At 43.1% G+C, this 15,497-nt stretch overlaps 1 protein-coding gene across 1 annotated transcript in view; it reads right to left on the bottom strand.

Annotated features, from left to right (window-relative positions):
* Positions 1–968: 968 nt before the first annotated feature.
* Positions 969–15,497, bottom strand: part of LOC8041670 (neprilysin-4-like) — a 136,542-nt gene continuing 122,013 nt past the window's right edge. The window contains exons 17-20 of the mRNA XM_040217498.1: positions 12,924–12,989; positions 12,741–12,827; positions 11,124–11,200; positions 969–1,068 (exon numbers count right to left, since the gene is read on the bottom strand). Of these exons, the coding sequence (XP_040073432.1) occupies positions 969–1,068; positions 11,124–11,200; positions 12,741–12,827; positions 12,924–12,989 (330 nt within the window). The remainder of the gene's footprint in view (positions 1,069–11,123; positions 11,201–12,740; positions 12,828–12,923; positions 12,990–15,497) is intronic.

Here is a 15,497-nt window from a genome sequence, read left to right as displayed (position 1 = left end):
GTTGCAGCTTATGATCGGGTGTTTGGTTCTATGTGTGTTATTTGTTTTGTTCTCGCTTATGCATACTTGTTTTTTGGATTTGACTTGGGAGGCTAGTTAGCCGAAGCCTTCTTTACGTGTTTTTTTATTTATGCGTTCTTTTTTTTTCGCCTATGCGAATTCGCTGGGTCCAGTCCTACAGGCCATTGTCGGCTTAGATGGACCCGTCATTTGACATACCGAAAGCGTTGTGTGAATAAAAATATTATTATTATAATTATTATGTAGCAGCAAGAGTTGTGATTCCGATAACGGAAACGTTGATGATTATTTTATATGCTTACCAGATTGGGATGATCAGATTATTGCCCATGTTTTGCTTGGTAGATAAAATTGAGAGATGGTATCGAGTAGTCAATGTTTTTATCAGCTCTAAAGCGCCTTATATTCTGGAATATAGTCCAGGGACTATAGAGGTTTGAAAGTTGACAATTTACGCGGCGTGGACTATCTACGGGTGCGGACAACGAAATGATTTGCTTTTTAATTTTGTTCAACATGATGAGATAATACAAATTTTGTACATCCCAGATTTTTTAATGATGAGTTCTTTGTCATAGAGGTTATTGTTTCGTCTGTGCTAATAAAACTCGCACTTATGAAGATGCGTTGATAATTACGATTTCACGTGCGACCTAGGGGAACTATAGTTCGAAAAACACGACAGGCAGCAAAAAATATTGAACATTATAAAAACAATAAAGCGTTTGAAACAAATGAGCCGCGTAATTTTGTTAAGAACAAAAACTGGCCGGAAGAGTAGCAATTAGGCAAACTGATGCAATGCGAGTTTTCTTAGATTTTTTTCACATACTTAAACTTTTTTATATCTACATTATCAGTGCACATGCGCGCCATGAGAGATCCAGGTTTTAACTTGGTGAATTTTATTCAATTCAATATGTATATTGAATTGTGGCCCGCGTTGGTTACCACAATGCGCACTTCTTTTGAATGTTCATAATCGAGTTAGGACTGCAGGAGAAAACACGGATGAAATCTGGAGAATTTCCCATTGGAATGTTCACCCTGGGGAAAAAAAAGGAAGTGCAACTGTAACTCCTTTGTAATGTCTGGATGGCTAATTTATTAGAACTGTGCTTCACAGAAAACAATGAGAGTATAATTGAATAAAAAAAAACGAAGGCAGTCATTTTTTGTCAAATAAACTATTCCAAAAAAGAAAGCCGAAAGAACTAATGTATCTCATTGTAGAAAGAAAAAAATAATTTAGAAATAGCATAATTTAAAGGAACAGCAGGTTTTCCTTTGACTGAATACATAGGAAACATAAACATAGTTACCTTGGTGTCACCGGAAAGAGTTGAGCACGTTGGTTACACATATTTAGGAGACACCTGCTGAACAACCCAAACACACAAATGTAAGAAGGACGACAGAGACGCATTCAACCGCTGGACTACCAACTGAAATTTAATGAAACACCTCATCTTCATCGACAGGCTAGGATCAATCATACCTAGCTTGCTTTACTTCCTCCTCTTTTTCTCATTTTTAAACTAAGGCAAGTACCGCCCACAAGTAGACAGACGAGGAGGTTGCCTTAGTTTAAAAATGAGAAAAAGAGGAAGAAGTGAAGCAAGCTAGGTATGATTGATCCTAGCCTGTCGATGAAGATGAAGTGTTTCATTAAATTTCAGTTGGTAGTCCAGCGGTTGAATGCGTCTCTCTCGTCCTTCTTACATTTGTGTGCTTGGGTTGTTCAGCTGGTGTCTCCTAAAAACTTTGGTGTCGCTTATGCTCAACTTTGAACCAGAACTGCGCCACGGAAGTTTTACTTCATATAATCATTTCGTAGGTATTCCCTCAGATTCACTTATCAATGATTGTGTTAAAACGCTTTGACTATTATCGTTTAAAAGAGCTCTGCAAGAATTTCAGGGCTTTGCTTAAATAATTGTGGAAGTTGATGCCTGACACTTCTGCAGTGAATTACAGAAAACACATTTTGCTTGGATACGCCAGTTTTTATTTAAAAACAATGAAAAATATCCAGGTTTTTGCCGCCTCTCAACTCGTACATCGTCTTCCGGGTCACGTGCGCAGTGACGTCACTTGAGTAGGCGCGGGGTTCCGGAAAAGTTCTCTCTTTAGAGCCATCAGCGAGCAGCGAGAACTCATCTGCTCGCGACCGCGTGACCACGTGCTGGCGGGCGCCCCGGGAAATATACGGTGAAAGGAGGAAAGTTTCATCCGGGTCCGGTCATACCCGTCCTTGCCCGTCCGGCGCTGTCCCCCTCCCCCTCCGGCTTCTGGCGGCTATTTGCGGTTTTGTGGACCTAGGATAGAAGGCGCCACTAAAACTCCGTATAATGAAAGTTTTGTCGATAATACCAGGGTTATGAAGCATTTATATAAATGTTGGAACGACAAGATTTATAGAAAACTTACCTTATATCGAGCAGGTATTCGCACAACTTGCTATCTTTTTTTACAACTACCCAAGTGACGTCACTCCGCTTGTTTCTCATGGCCGCCGCTCGTGGCTGCAGGTCGGGAAATATTCTAAGTTTTGCCTCGCTCTTACGCGGTGGAGTCGCAACATTTTGATGAAAGGAGGTGTGTTTTCTACCATTTGTGACAGAGTGAACAATATAAAAAGCAGAAAATGCCAATTCTTTCAAGGTTAAAATCGTTGCACAGCTCCTTTAACGAAAAACTGCAGCACTCTTCCGGTCACGTAGCTCTAACACCGTGCCACTGAGGTTGCGCACCCCATAATATAGGTAGGCAAGATTTTTATAAAAGTTCATATGCCAAAAGATAGGCAATATTATTGAACACAACGAGAATTAATGTGACTCCGTTGTCCACATTTTTATGAATTATTATCCTGGGAAGTGTACTTTCGTTGTGTCTAGCTTTTTTATTTTCAAACTCTCCAACGTTTCTTGTTAATTATAACTTCGCTTAGTACACCGTGTTTGACCAACGCCACCGAAACTGTATTTATTGTTTAGCTAGGCTGAGAGAGTTTCTGAAGACACATGCTCGCGTTACTATCAGTGGCATATCTTTTATCGTTCTCCGTGAATATCCTTGGATACCGTGATCACGGAATACAAGACGGACGGTTGATTGGTCTTACAAGAACATCGATTCCAACGTGCTGTCGGGTTAGAGGTATAGGGGAGATGGTAAGGCCCGTTCGCTCAGATTTTAACGCCATCACACAACGATCAAACACTGACACAGTGTGGATACAAAGGCTGCGTCGGCGCGTTGCCGTAGATCGAGTTTAATCAGTGTTTGAGTTGACACTTGGGGTCCAAATCGTTGAGTTGAAGCTGTCGTTGTATGATTACGATTCTGAATGAGGAGGAACTGAACAGGAATTAAATATACTCAAGAACAACTTGCAGCGGCATTTAGGAATACATGGCGAGCGTTCGTAGTGGCAGCAATGCCAAAAGTGTTAGACATATAATGTCAAAATCCGCGCAGTTTATAGTCTCACCTGCGCACTTTTACTTCCTTTAATAAAAATCTTTCATTTATGCTTGTAATTATTTAGTTCATATAATAAATTTAACTTTAAAAAGGCAAACACGTATTTTTGCACAAATTCATGTGACTGCCTCTTTAGAGATGAGAATCAATTTGTTTCACCGAAGCGCAACTAGAGGGGTCAGATGCCGGGTGATGGCGGCTTACGCTATAAATACATTTCAAAATTATTTTGTTCTATGATCTTCGTAATATTTTAACTATCAAGAAACTCCCTACATCTTCTAGTGAGGCTGTGTTCAGTGTATATAATCCATACATAAGGCTAGTAAAAGCAAGCCTTAAAATACTCATTTTATTGTGGCTAAGGAATGAGGATTTATTGAGATTTTTGTTGAGCTGTCGCAGTCACCCCTTCCTAAAATAAGCTATAATACGATAGAAGCAAACCCAATTGAACTTTTGCGAGATGTCTAAAAGCAAGAACTGAAGAAGACGTTTGCCAGCCAACAGCGACGCGAGAGGGCCGAAGACCTCCTTCGAGCAAGGACCCAAGGCCTAAATGAGGCACACCCGCTTCGTCTAGGATGCTGTGCACCCGATCGCTCGCGCCGACCCTCAAGCAATCGGCAAAAAAAAGCTGCTTATCCTCATGTGGGGTGTGAAGTATGACATTTTTCGTGGTCTTGTTCGCAACCGTACTTCTACCGTCGAATATTTTATCACCGAGGCCATAAACATGAAACGTGCCCTCTTCTCAAGAGCTAGCCACTACCGTCGACACTCGAGCGTAGCTGCTTCTTCGCTATCGTGCTACGACATCAGTTTCAGCATCACTGGCATCCGCGACATCATACGTGAAGTCGTCCAAGAAGAGCTGAAGAAGCTGCTGCCCGCTGCCACACGCACGGCCCCACTTTCCATCGCCAAACTATTGAGAGAGAAGGTTCAACGAGTTCTCCGAACAGAGCGACTGCTTTAGGACATCGTTGAAGGTATGCTAAACCGCCGTTGCAAAGCACCGCATCGTTACCAGGGACGACGCGCTCCCTGTGTATCGATCGTCGTAAGGAGTCTCCGTAAAAGAAAGAGACGTGATCAAGGAGGACGTTTAAGAGATGCTGAACCACGACATAATTTAGCATTTAACCAGTCCGTGGGACACTCCAGCCCTACTAGCTAAGAAGAAGGACAGAACGCTCAGGTTCTGCGTGCTCTACCGGAAGCTAAACGCGGAGACGAAGGAAGATGTCTACCCACTCCCCCTAATCGACGACACGCTAAACCGGCAACGCCACTCTCGATACTTTTTATCGATGGACCTGAAGAGCGGCTACTGGCAGATTGAAGCCAAAGAACGGGACCGAGAGAAGGCAGCTTTCGTCACGCCGGATGGACTGTAAGACTACAAGCTCTTCCGCTGACTGGAAAGTTGCTGGCGCCGTGCATTTCCCTTCGGACTATGCACGGCGCCAGCAACGTTTTAGCGTGTCATGGACACCGTACTGGCAGAACTGAAGTGGCAGAGCTGTCTCGTCTACCTGGACGATGTCGTAGTGTTTTCCGGCGACTTCGACGAGCACTTACGGCGACTTGCTCAAGCCATTCTTCAAGCCATATGGACCGCCGGACTCTTCCTCAAGCTGTCAAAGTGACGGTCAGCCTATGATGAACTCAAGTTCCTAGGTGGCCTGGTTAGTAACGAAGGCGGTCGCCCAGACTCAGAGAAGACTCGCGCCGTCGCGGCATTTCCAACGCCGAAAAACAAGAAGGCCGCGCGAAGATCCCTTGGACCATGTGCCTACGCTCAGCGCTTCGTTCAGGATTCGCAAGGATTTCCGCACCGCTCACAAACCTCAGAAAGGACGCCGAGAATTTCAAATGAGCCGAGGAGCAGCAGCAGGCAATTGACGAGCTGAAGCAAAGAGTATAGACTCCTGTTCTCGGACCTTTTGTGATCAGGATGCGGAAACCGAGATTCACACGGACGCTTGTAACACAGGACGTGAAGCGATACTGGTTCAAGCACAAGAAGGCACCGAGCGAGTCATCGCATACGCCAGTCAGACATTGTCCAAGACGGAGATAACTTACTCCACGACTGAACAGAATGTCTTGCGGTCGTCCGGTCAATCACGAAATTTCGTTGGTACTTGTAAGGGAGCCCGTTCCGTGTAGTGAAGGACCACCACTCGCTCTGCTGGCTTGCAAACCTCAAAGACCCTTCGGGACGCCTCGCTCGATAGAGTCTCCGACTACAAGAGTTCAACATGACTGTAGCGTACAAGTCAGTCCGCAAGCAAAGCGACGCCGACTGCCTGCCCAGGCCCTCTGTCGAGATACCTTCCGGCAGCAGCGCCGACAATGACGATGTGTGCTTCCTAGAAGCAATGACCACCGACAATCTGGCACGACGTCAACGAGACGATCCTGAGCTGTGGGCACTAATTGAGATATTGGAAGGGCGCGTGAATACCATGCCACGCAGTTTCTCACGATCCTTGCCGACATTCGCATTCGAAAAAGTGTACTCTACAAAGAAAACATCGGGGACAACAACTGGACATGGATGCTGGTAATCCTAACCGATCTTCAAGAGAATATATTCCGAGACTGCGACGACGAACTGACGTCCGGACACCTAAGTTACAGCCGGATACTGGCCTGCATTGGCAAAAGTATTACTGGCCCAAGCTTTCCACAACCGTTCACCTCTACACAGAATTATGCAACAAGTGCCAGCGACGCAAGAAACCGCCGACGAAGCCGGCAGGTCTCCTGCAGTGAGTTCCTCCGCCAACTGCACCGTTCGAGCAGATTGGAATGAATCTACTTGGTCGTTTTCAGCAGCCAAGCCTTGTAAACCGTTGGATAATCGGAACCAGTGATTATCTAACACGATACGCCGAGACAAAATTATTTCCCTCCGGGACTGCTGTGAAACTCGCCAACGTTTTCGTCGGGTCCGTCGTCCTACGACATGGCGCTCCTCAAGTCCTTATTACACTTCGGGGATCATTGCTCATGGTGCAGCTAACACAAGAAATTATTCAGCTCAGCCACACCAGTCCTCGCCACACCACGGCCTACCACCCGTAGACGAACGGGCTCACGGAGCGGCTTAACAATACAGTCGTTGACATTATCTTTTTATACATCGACGTAGAGCACTAGACGTGATACGATGTGTTGCCCTACGTCACGTTTCCCTACAACACTGCGCTTCAAGAAACCACCGGAGTTACAGATTTAGATCTGGTACGTGGTCGGAAGGTAATGGCGATGGCCTACGCTATGCTGCCCCACGAGTCAGCTGACGATGGGAGCGGCGACGCTCAGGTGGTTGCGCATAACAACAGAAGTCTGCCAGTTCGTCCGACTCCGGATTTAAGACAAACAACGTGTCGACGCTAGCCGCTACAGCCTTCATCCGGAAGGAAAGTGTGGGTGTGGACATCTATTCGCCGCCGCGGTCTCAACAAGAAGCTGTTAAAACGCTACTTCGTAGCCTACAAAGTGAATCAAAAACAGTGAGCGCGCAGGCGAGGTGGTGGATATTGATCATGATGTAGAAAAGCCGAGACTGTGGTAAAAGCAGAGAAACTTGGTCGAAGAAGAAAGACAGGGGAAAGTACGTCTCAAACTCAACTACTGCGTTTATTTCCTCAATGTCTTATATATCCACAACCTAACAACCGACGTAACAAGGTCAACCTTTGTTATCCATACAATCCTACCCACACTGGTCTTCACCTCAACCGTAAACGGTGACCTCAATCCCAAATTGACAGGTTAGGACCTTAAGGAAAATAAACACACGGACGAAATTCCCTTCCAGCCGGAGTATGGAAAGGCTGTTTTTCATCTAAACGAGAACTAATAGGATTTCCAACTGAACCCCTGCCCGACAAAATTACTCATCGCACATTCACTTACAACTATTAAGTTACAAGTTACAACTATTAAGGATTACAGTCACTACCAGGACTATCGTCGCTGGAACTCGGGAGAAAAGGAACTCTTCGAGCGGCTGTGGTATTTGAAGCGAAGAATAGTATTAGACAGTCCTAAGAGTATTCGAAGACCAGAGAAAGGAGTGAAAGTACACCAAGTTCGGGACACGTGACGGACGGATCTAAATGTAACATTGTTAATCCTTGCAATGTGGGCATCTCGGACAAAGCAGAGCAGATGTTAAGCAAAGGCCCAAAATTTTGCTTACATGTTAAACCTTGGAGGTCGGATGTTTTTGCCTCGATTCAGGACATTTCGAAGGTGACCAATTTTGACGAGAGGGTAGCGTTTGTAGATAAGGCAGTTGATAGAATGGAATGTCTTCTAGATAAATCTTATCAAGCAGAACGAAGGAATTACCGAGGCGTGGTTTCAGTTCAGAGAGAATTGGGAAGAGGTTCGCTTCAAGTGGTGCAGACAGATAAATCCGGCAAGTTCGCTATCCTGCCGTCGACGAAGTTCGAAAGAAAATCGTCTGACGCTTTGAGTTCTCTTTTTTTTGAATGGAGGGGAAATATTGGCAAACTGAAAAAAGTGTTGTAGCGGTTTTAAAGGAAGATGGGTTAGACGCACTGGCAAAAAAAGGTTACGAACCAAGCAGGAATGACGTTAAGTGTAAAGTTATTTTTGTAAAAGATCACAAAATAGACAGGTCCTTTCGTGTAGTGGTGAACGAGAAGGAAACGTGGCAGCACACATTCTCTCGATTTCTTCAACAAGGGTTTAATATTGTGCAGCTCGAAAAAAGTCTCGCCCTTAAGAATTCGAATGAATTGATCAGTGTCCTGGAAGGAATTCATGGAAAGAGATGTTCGGTAGTTTCCATGGACATAGACCACTTATATTATTCGCTGGATAAGGCACGTCTAGTGCAGAGGGTTCGTGAGGCTTTGGAATCGAATTTGGTTCATTTTCAGTCCAACCTAGGTATACCAGTGGATAGCTTTTTGTCAATTCTGGATCTATATCTCCAGGAAACGGTAGTCGAGTACAGTGAACGAAAATTCGTACAAAGAGATGGCGTATATATAGATTCATCGGTTGCTCCAATGCTAGCAGAAATAGACCTTAACACCATGGGTGCTGCCGTAACAGATAAACTGAATTGTATTTCATCGAGTACGGGCTTTGTAAGGAGATATGTCGATGACATATTGATCTGCTCATTTCGCGAAGATCTACTCGAGTTGGAACGCAGAGTGAGAGGAGCGCTGCCGGAGCTTAAGTTCACCTTAGAAAAGGCGAATAATGGTATTTTACAACTTCTGGACTTACGCATTCTAGTGGAGGGGGGGTTATGTTGGGAGTACGGAAAAATGGCCGAAAAACCCGTTTTGAGTAGGAAAAGTTGTTATGCTAAATCAGTAAAGGCAGGTGTAATCAGGTCTATAATCAGCAACGCACTAGAGAAGTCATGTGGCCATTTTATGGGCTGTGCGGTAGAAAGGCAGTGGTGAAGGTTAGAAGATGCAGGCTATGACAGTGTGTTCATTAAAAGACAATTGGAATTACAGCAAAAGGCTAAGCAACGACCAGAAAAGGAAGCAAAAAGACATTATGCGGTTATTCCGTATTTTCACGCAATTTCTCAAAACCTTAAAGCATGCGCAAAAAAATTTGGGATAGATGTAGCGTTTAAGTCCGACTTTAAGCTGAACCGTGTGACACCGTTTCAGACGAGTCAGAAAGTGTGTTGGAAAGCGCAGCCGTGAAAAGTCGATTGATTGCAAGGAAGGGGTGGTCTATGAAATACCACTGGAATGCGCTTTCAAATACGTGAGACAAACGGCAAGGTGTGTAAATGACAAATTGGTAGAGCACAAAAGAAATTTGCAAAAATAAATGCACCCAATTCAGAGATTGCTAAACACATTAGTGAGTGCAACTACTGTACGGCACATTGGTCGCAAACTCACATTGTACACAGAGAGTGCAACAACACTAAGAGGCTCATAAGAGAGACAGTGCGTATGAAATCCATCGGTAATTGTATTAGCCATGCTTCGATGCAACTCGGAAGTAGTTCCAAAAAGTTTCTTTAAATGTAAATATTTTTTCGCCGCCTTTTTTCGTCGATTAAGTTTCTCTGCTTTTACTACAGTCTCGGGTTTTCTACATCATGGCCTACAAAGTGCTTCGCCGATTCGGAGATATGAACTGCGAGGTGATACGCGACGGAACATTGACTACATCACGCTGCCCTCCAGGACCGAAATTCGTCCACGTCGTGCGTCTCAAACCGTAGTACGATATATATATAGTACTATGAACTGCATTCTTGTACTACGCTAGATGGCACCTTGTTTTACAGGCTTCCGTAGTGCGCCATTATTTTTGTTTGTTTTGCTGTTTTGTTTCCTGACACGTTGCATCGAGACGATGCGCTTTCAAAAGGGTGGAGTACTGCCACGCTCGTCGTCGAACGAGCGCGAGCGTGGCCGAATGGTTACCGCGCTCGGCTATCGCCTGCAGGCTCAAGATTCGATTCCAGGAAGCGGACTCCTCTTTTTTTTTTATTTATTCTTTCGACTTGATATTCTTGTAAGTTCAAGACCCTTGTCACCTGATCGAGTTACGAGTGGTCTACGCGCCTACCGTTCGGCGCCGAATGTTCCAGAATGCCACGCTGGTACAAAAGATGCTCCGCGTGGCGGTCCTGAGTTAATATCGCTATCGCCATTGATCGTGCTACTCCGTTGATCTTTGACTTCTGCGGCGCTTCTTCTTTGTATGTTTGTTTTCGACACACGTTCACCAACTTAAACGTTCAGTTTCTCTACATTCGTCGCCTCGTCATCTGTCACTTGTGACAATATGAGCCATACATGAATAAGGCTAGTAAAAGCAAGCCTTGAGATAGGGATTTTATTGTATCCAAGCAATGAGGATTTATGGAGGTCCTTGTTGAACTTCCTCAGTCAGCCCTTTTAACTTAAGATATATAGAGATAAAACTAAACACAGTTTAACGTAATAAAACACGATTTGTTTCAGTACGTTACGCAGATTACACGTTCAAAGCACAGATGTTTCAAAACTTAAAGAAACATAACTATATGAATACCACTTGGGAAGCGGCTGAAATGTGGAAATTTCCCAAAAAGGCTAAGCTATGCGATTTTGTGAAACATCGATTCTACAATACAAAGGAGTGTCTTTTCTAATACACGTATATCAAATAACTGTACACTTAGAAATACAAAATTTACGGGTGTCACTCTAATATATCTGCAGCATCAAGCTTCTCAAATGACGTACCGGCAAAACTGATCTCAAACATAGAGAGATAAGTATGATTGAGCGGTGGAGCTTGCGAGCGAACATAATGGAAAACCGCGGAGGCGACGATACAATCAAAAGATATTCTGGTGCTTCTCACACCTTTTTTGCGTCCCCTCGTCGCTGGGGTATTTAAGTGTGTTCAAACTTCCAATTTGCCTAGTTTTACATCTCCGCCTTATGAAGAACTTCAATCGTACGATAAAGAAAATTGAATAAACTTTTGAACATGCAAGGAGAATATTGTGGTATGAGAGTGCTCGTTATAGTGACACACAGAATTATTTTTGAGGATCTCGTTTCACACCATAAACATTTACTCACCGATACTTGCCAGGGCTGTGGGGGTAATATTGTACATGATGTCGCAGTTCTTCTACCCTGTTGTTTTCGCACCATATCTAGAAAGGGCAAAAAATATAGAGGTTTCTAATCTTTGTAGCGCCGAATTGGAGCTCAGCTCTTGGGGAGGAGGAGGGCGGAGTAAGGAGGAGAGTGTATCCACCTCCTCCTCCTTCTTCGTACCTCTTCTCCTCCTGGCCTTCTGCCCTCCCGTTTAGCGGGAAATTCTTTGCTAAATTTTCCGTTAAATTTGGTGAGCCAATTTAGAAAAAAACATCTTCCGCTGTATTTAGCGGGAAAATTGAATTGGTATTGCGGTCACGTGACGTGAATTTTCTCGGTAAATTCATCGATAAACTGAATTTAAGTTGAGGTAACGGGGCAAGAATTTCCCCGATAATTTCAGCGGGGAAACTGAAGTGATGTTGAGGTCACCGATCGTGAATTTCTGCGCTAAATTTAGTTGGAAAACTTAAGCGTAAAATTTTCCCTGGTAAATTTAGCGGTAACTTTTCCCACACTGCTACGCGCTCAATTATGCCGACGCCGACGCTAACGCCGACGCCGACTGCAACGCCGACGGCGACGCCGCTCAAACAGGAAACGGGCGCCTAAGAGCTGTGTTCTGAAACGTAGCAAAAACATACTGCTAATCGAAGGGTACCATGCTCAATATATTGCGATTATTTACTGTTTTCGGCGCCTGCAAAATTTACTTTTAACTCTCGTATCCCAGTCAGTGAGAATGTTTTTATTGCATCTCGTGTAAATTTGTTCTAGTAGGTCTACTAGTCAGTTCACATGAATAGATGAGCTAAATGTTTATTACATCACATCTTCTCTGTCATCGGTCTGTGTTTAATATTTTTTTATGGATCAGCACAAAATAGTACACTAAAAACAAATTTAATTTTGCAGATAAATAAAAAGGTATAATAAAAAGTGTAAACTTGGTTTATATGTCGAGTTAACTAATACTACATGAAATATGCTTTGTACGCGATGGTGGCCAAACTAGGTAAAGGTTCGCGGCAGAGTTCAATGGATTATTAAACAAAAAGTACACTTAACATGTGCTAAATGTGTTCTTAAGCTGTTGAGAGTATTCCGCAATCTACTCGTTACATACTTGAAGGTTCGTTGGTATATTGTTCTTTGCCAAGAAACAAAAACACTCAAATCAAATACGCTTTTATTTTAATGTCACATGGCCAAAAAGCGCATGACAAAAGGGAACTGGGGCAAATAGCTGTTCAGGAGCAGACTGACGAAGAACCCAGATCACCATACAGTTTGTAAAATCATTCGTAAGTGAAGTGAAAAATTCTGCACATATAGCCAGAATTATGATAGCTCTAAACTTTATATGAAAGTATGAAATGATTTCTCTTGGTTAGAATATATGTTTTGCTTTTTTTTTCTCGGTTTAACTGGAATGGCATGGAGTCGCCCTAAAGTCACGTTCTTCCAAGGATTGGGCTACAGTTTTTGAAATGTCCTGCTGGATCTAGCACCAAATTCTGCCGCCGAGATTAATATTATCGACATTTGTTAAATATTATTTACTGGACTTATGAAGAATATCAAGATGAAACTTACCATTGCATTTGAAAGGAAAAACAGCTGGTCTCCTGTTAAGTTTAACCCGGGGAGCACCTCGTCAGTGTCATTAAACTTTCTGAATGCCTGAAGTAAATGGAGAGCAAAGATCGATATATTAATCTTAAGCTAGATATATCGACTGCCCAACAATGCTTTACTTAACTCCTCAAACTTTCTTACCAGATACGCCGCTCTTATGCCAGAATAGTCGGCAATATTTTCACCCTGAGTATTTATTCCGTTTATCTGAAAAAAACATATGCGTTGCATTACTGGAAAGAGCGTAAAATACTATAAACTATCGCTCATACCTCCAGAGAGAGAATGTACATATTCCCATAACTTCAAACTAATCGCTCTACCTCAAAAGTGCGACTACTGAACAACGATGGCTAGGATGCATATAAGATGAGTAACGCAGCGATTTACCCGAAACTTTACTGGCTCACTTTGTCATTCGGTGTTAAATGGTATGTGAATTGAAGAAAGACCTGAGCTGGAGGCGGAGTCATAAAGCAGTGGGACATAGATTCACTACTTCATTCTTCTGCTGCTTTTAATTATATCATCAAACTTTCAGTATCTTCTATTGATAATAGCGTCACCTCTCTTTCTCTCTCTATATATATATTTCAAAACTCTCTTATACATTGAGAATGGTGATCTATGTTCACATCGATAATGAACTAGACCGTAGCAAGCATGTGCTTGACGAGATTGGAGAATTGCAGGTTAGTGGTGGAAAGAACAGAATCTTGTGAAACTTTCACCACGTTTTACGAGAGAATTAATTTGGCATACAAACCATGTAAACGTGTCAAGCATTTTTTTCAGAACTTTCTTTCCAAGAACGTTAACTATGCAGTTGTTTTCAGGTAAATGGGAATATTTTCAACGTGTTTAACTAGTCGAAGATTTTGTGTAATGAAACGGTTCATCTGAGCGGTGATGTAACCATCCCCGTTGGAATGTAATCTCAAAAGATAGAGAGGGAGAAAGAAAATCGGTTTCCCTCATAGTTTACGTATCACTAAAATAGGCTTTTCGGAACATTTGGCCTTGAGGCACTGACATTTTTCCTGTGCTTACATCATGTGCGGTATTATAAAATAATAATACCAAGTTTACTGTCTCCTGGATTCTTTTTTTTTTGTTTAAGTAACTTCCTTGATATAGTTTCCTAAATTAGTGGCCACACGAATCTACTTGAATAAAGCTCTGGTTTCTGCCGCAAAGCAATGGTTTCGTGCGGCACAGGTAGCGTTTTTATTCTCTTGGAGTAACGAGGCATTTAACCTCGGGTCTCACCAGATTTTTTTCGCTGTTGGAGTTCACTGTCCTAAGACAGTACTTGCCAGAAAATTTCATATTTCTGGAACCGGGTAGCGAATTTCACCGTATGGTAATACTTTTGCTCACACACTTCATTATTTTGTTTGTCCTTTTCTTTCTTTTTAAACGGAATATTATTTAAGGATGCGAATGGTTTGATATTAGTGAGCTCGAGATCTGCCACACCATGCAGAACACTCATTGCGTCCTCCTGTTAGTTCAGGTTACTGCCTGCCTCTAGTCTACGGCCTTCTTCCCTTTACCCGGTGTTTACAGTATGACTTTGGATCACGATCACTTCAATCTTCACGATTAAGCGTATCGACACCGAGGTGACACCAGTTATCTGCCGGGTAACCTACTATTGAAAAATTCCCTTGAATCAACTGGAGCGCCGTCAATGGCAACATCAGCGGCTTCTACGAAACCGTCTGCAAACGCTTTATATACGGCTGTCATCGCTGTCCAGCCTTGAGTGAGCACGGGATCTGCGAGGACATGCAGACTACTCATGGCGCTTTTTTGTTCGTACAGGCTGGTTCAAGTCTCGTGTTTAACGTGAAAAAGAAGCAATTTGTGCTTACTGGTGTCTCCGTGCTCACGTGTGTTTTGTAAAACTATGTATGACTGTGCTATATGGGGGGCCTTTTTCTTAAGGTTTAGGGTGACGTTGAGTCCAATCCCGGTCCGATGAGTGAAGCTGAACTTAAAAAAAAAAAAATGAAATGCATGATATGCTAAAATTAGTCTGTGAACGGTGTCACGTAAGCGCTGAGACTTAGTCGGGAACAGTGACGTCACTTAACGAAGTCAAACAAAGCCAATAGTCATTAAAAACCGCCATAACTGATATTAAAAAGAAATTGGCTGATGTCCAAACTAAAACTGCTGCCGTGACGTTGCTTCGCGAAGAGAAAACTATGTGTGGCTTTGCTATATGTTGGGCCTTTTTCTTAAGGTTTCGGGTGACGCTGAGTCCAATCCCGGTCCGATGAGTGAAGCTGAACTTAAAAAAAAATAATGAGGTGCATGATATGCTAAAATTAGTCTGTGAACGCTCTCTCGTAAACGCTGAGACTTAGTTGGGAACAGTCACGTCACTTAACGAAGTGAAACAAAGCCAATAGTCTATAAAAACCGCCATAACTGGTATTAAAGAGAGATTGGCTGAGGTCCAAACTAAAACTGCTGCCTTGAGGTTGCTTAACGAAGAGGTTTGCATGACACGAAGTTTGATTGAAGTTCTTAAAAAAGTTAGCTGGGATCTACGTACAAATAAAAGAAGATCGTTCTCCTCGTGATAATTTAGCTTTCTACAGGATTGCTGATACATTATATGAAACCCGGCCACAAACAGACGACACTGTATTAAATTTATTTAGGTGATCACTAAAGCTCCAAGTAACGGAAAAGCGATTATAC

The sequence above is a fragment of the Ixodes scapularis genome, unplaced genomic scaffold (assembly GCF_016920785.2).
Source record: "Ixodes scapularis isolate PalLabHiFi unplaced genomic scaffold, ASM1692078v2 ptg000292l_1__unscaffolded, whole genome shotgun sequence".
NCBI lineage: Eukaryota > Metazoa > Arthropoda > Arachnida > Ixodida > Ixodidae > Ixodes > Ixodes scapularis.
Note: the sequence above shows the minus strand (reverse complement) of the source record. Positions and strands in the feature narration are given on the sequence as shown.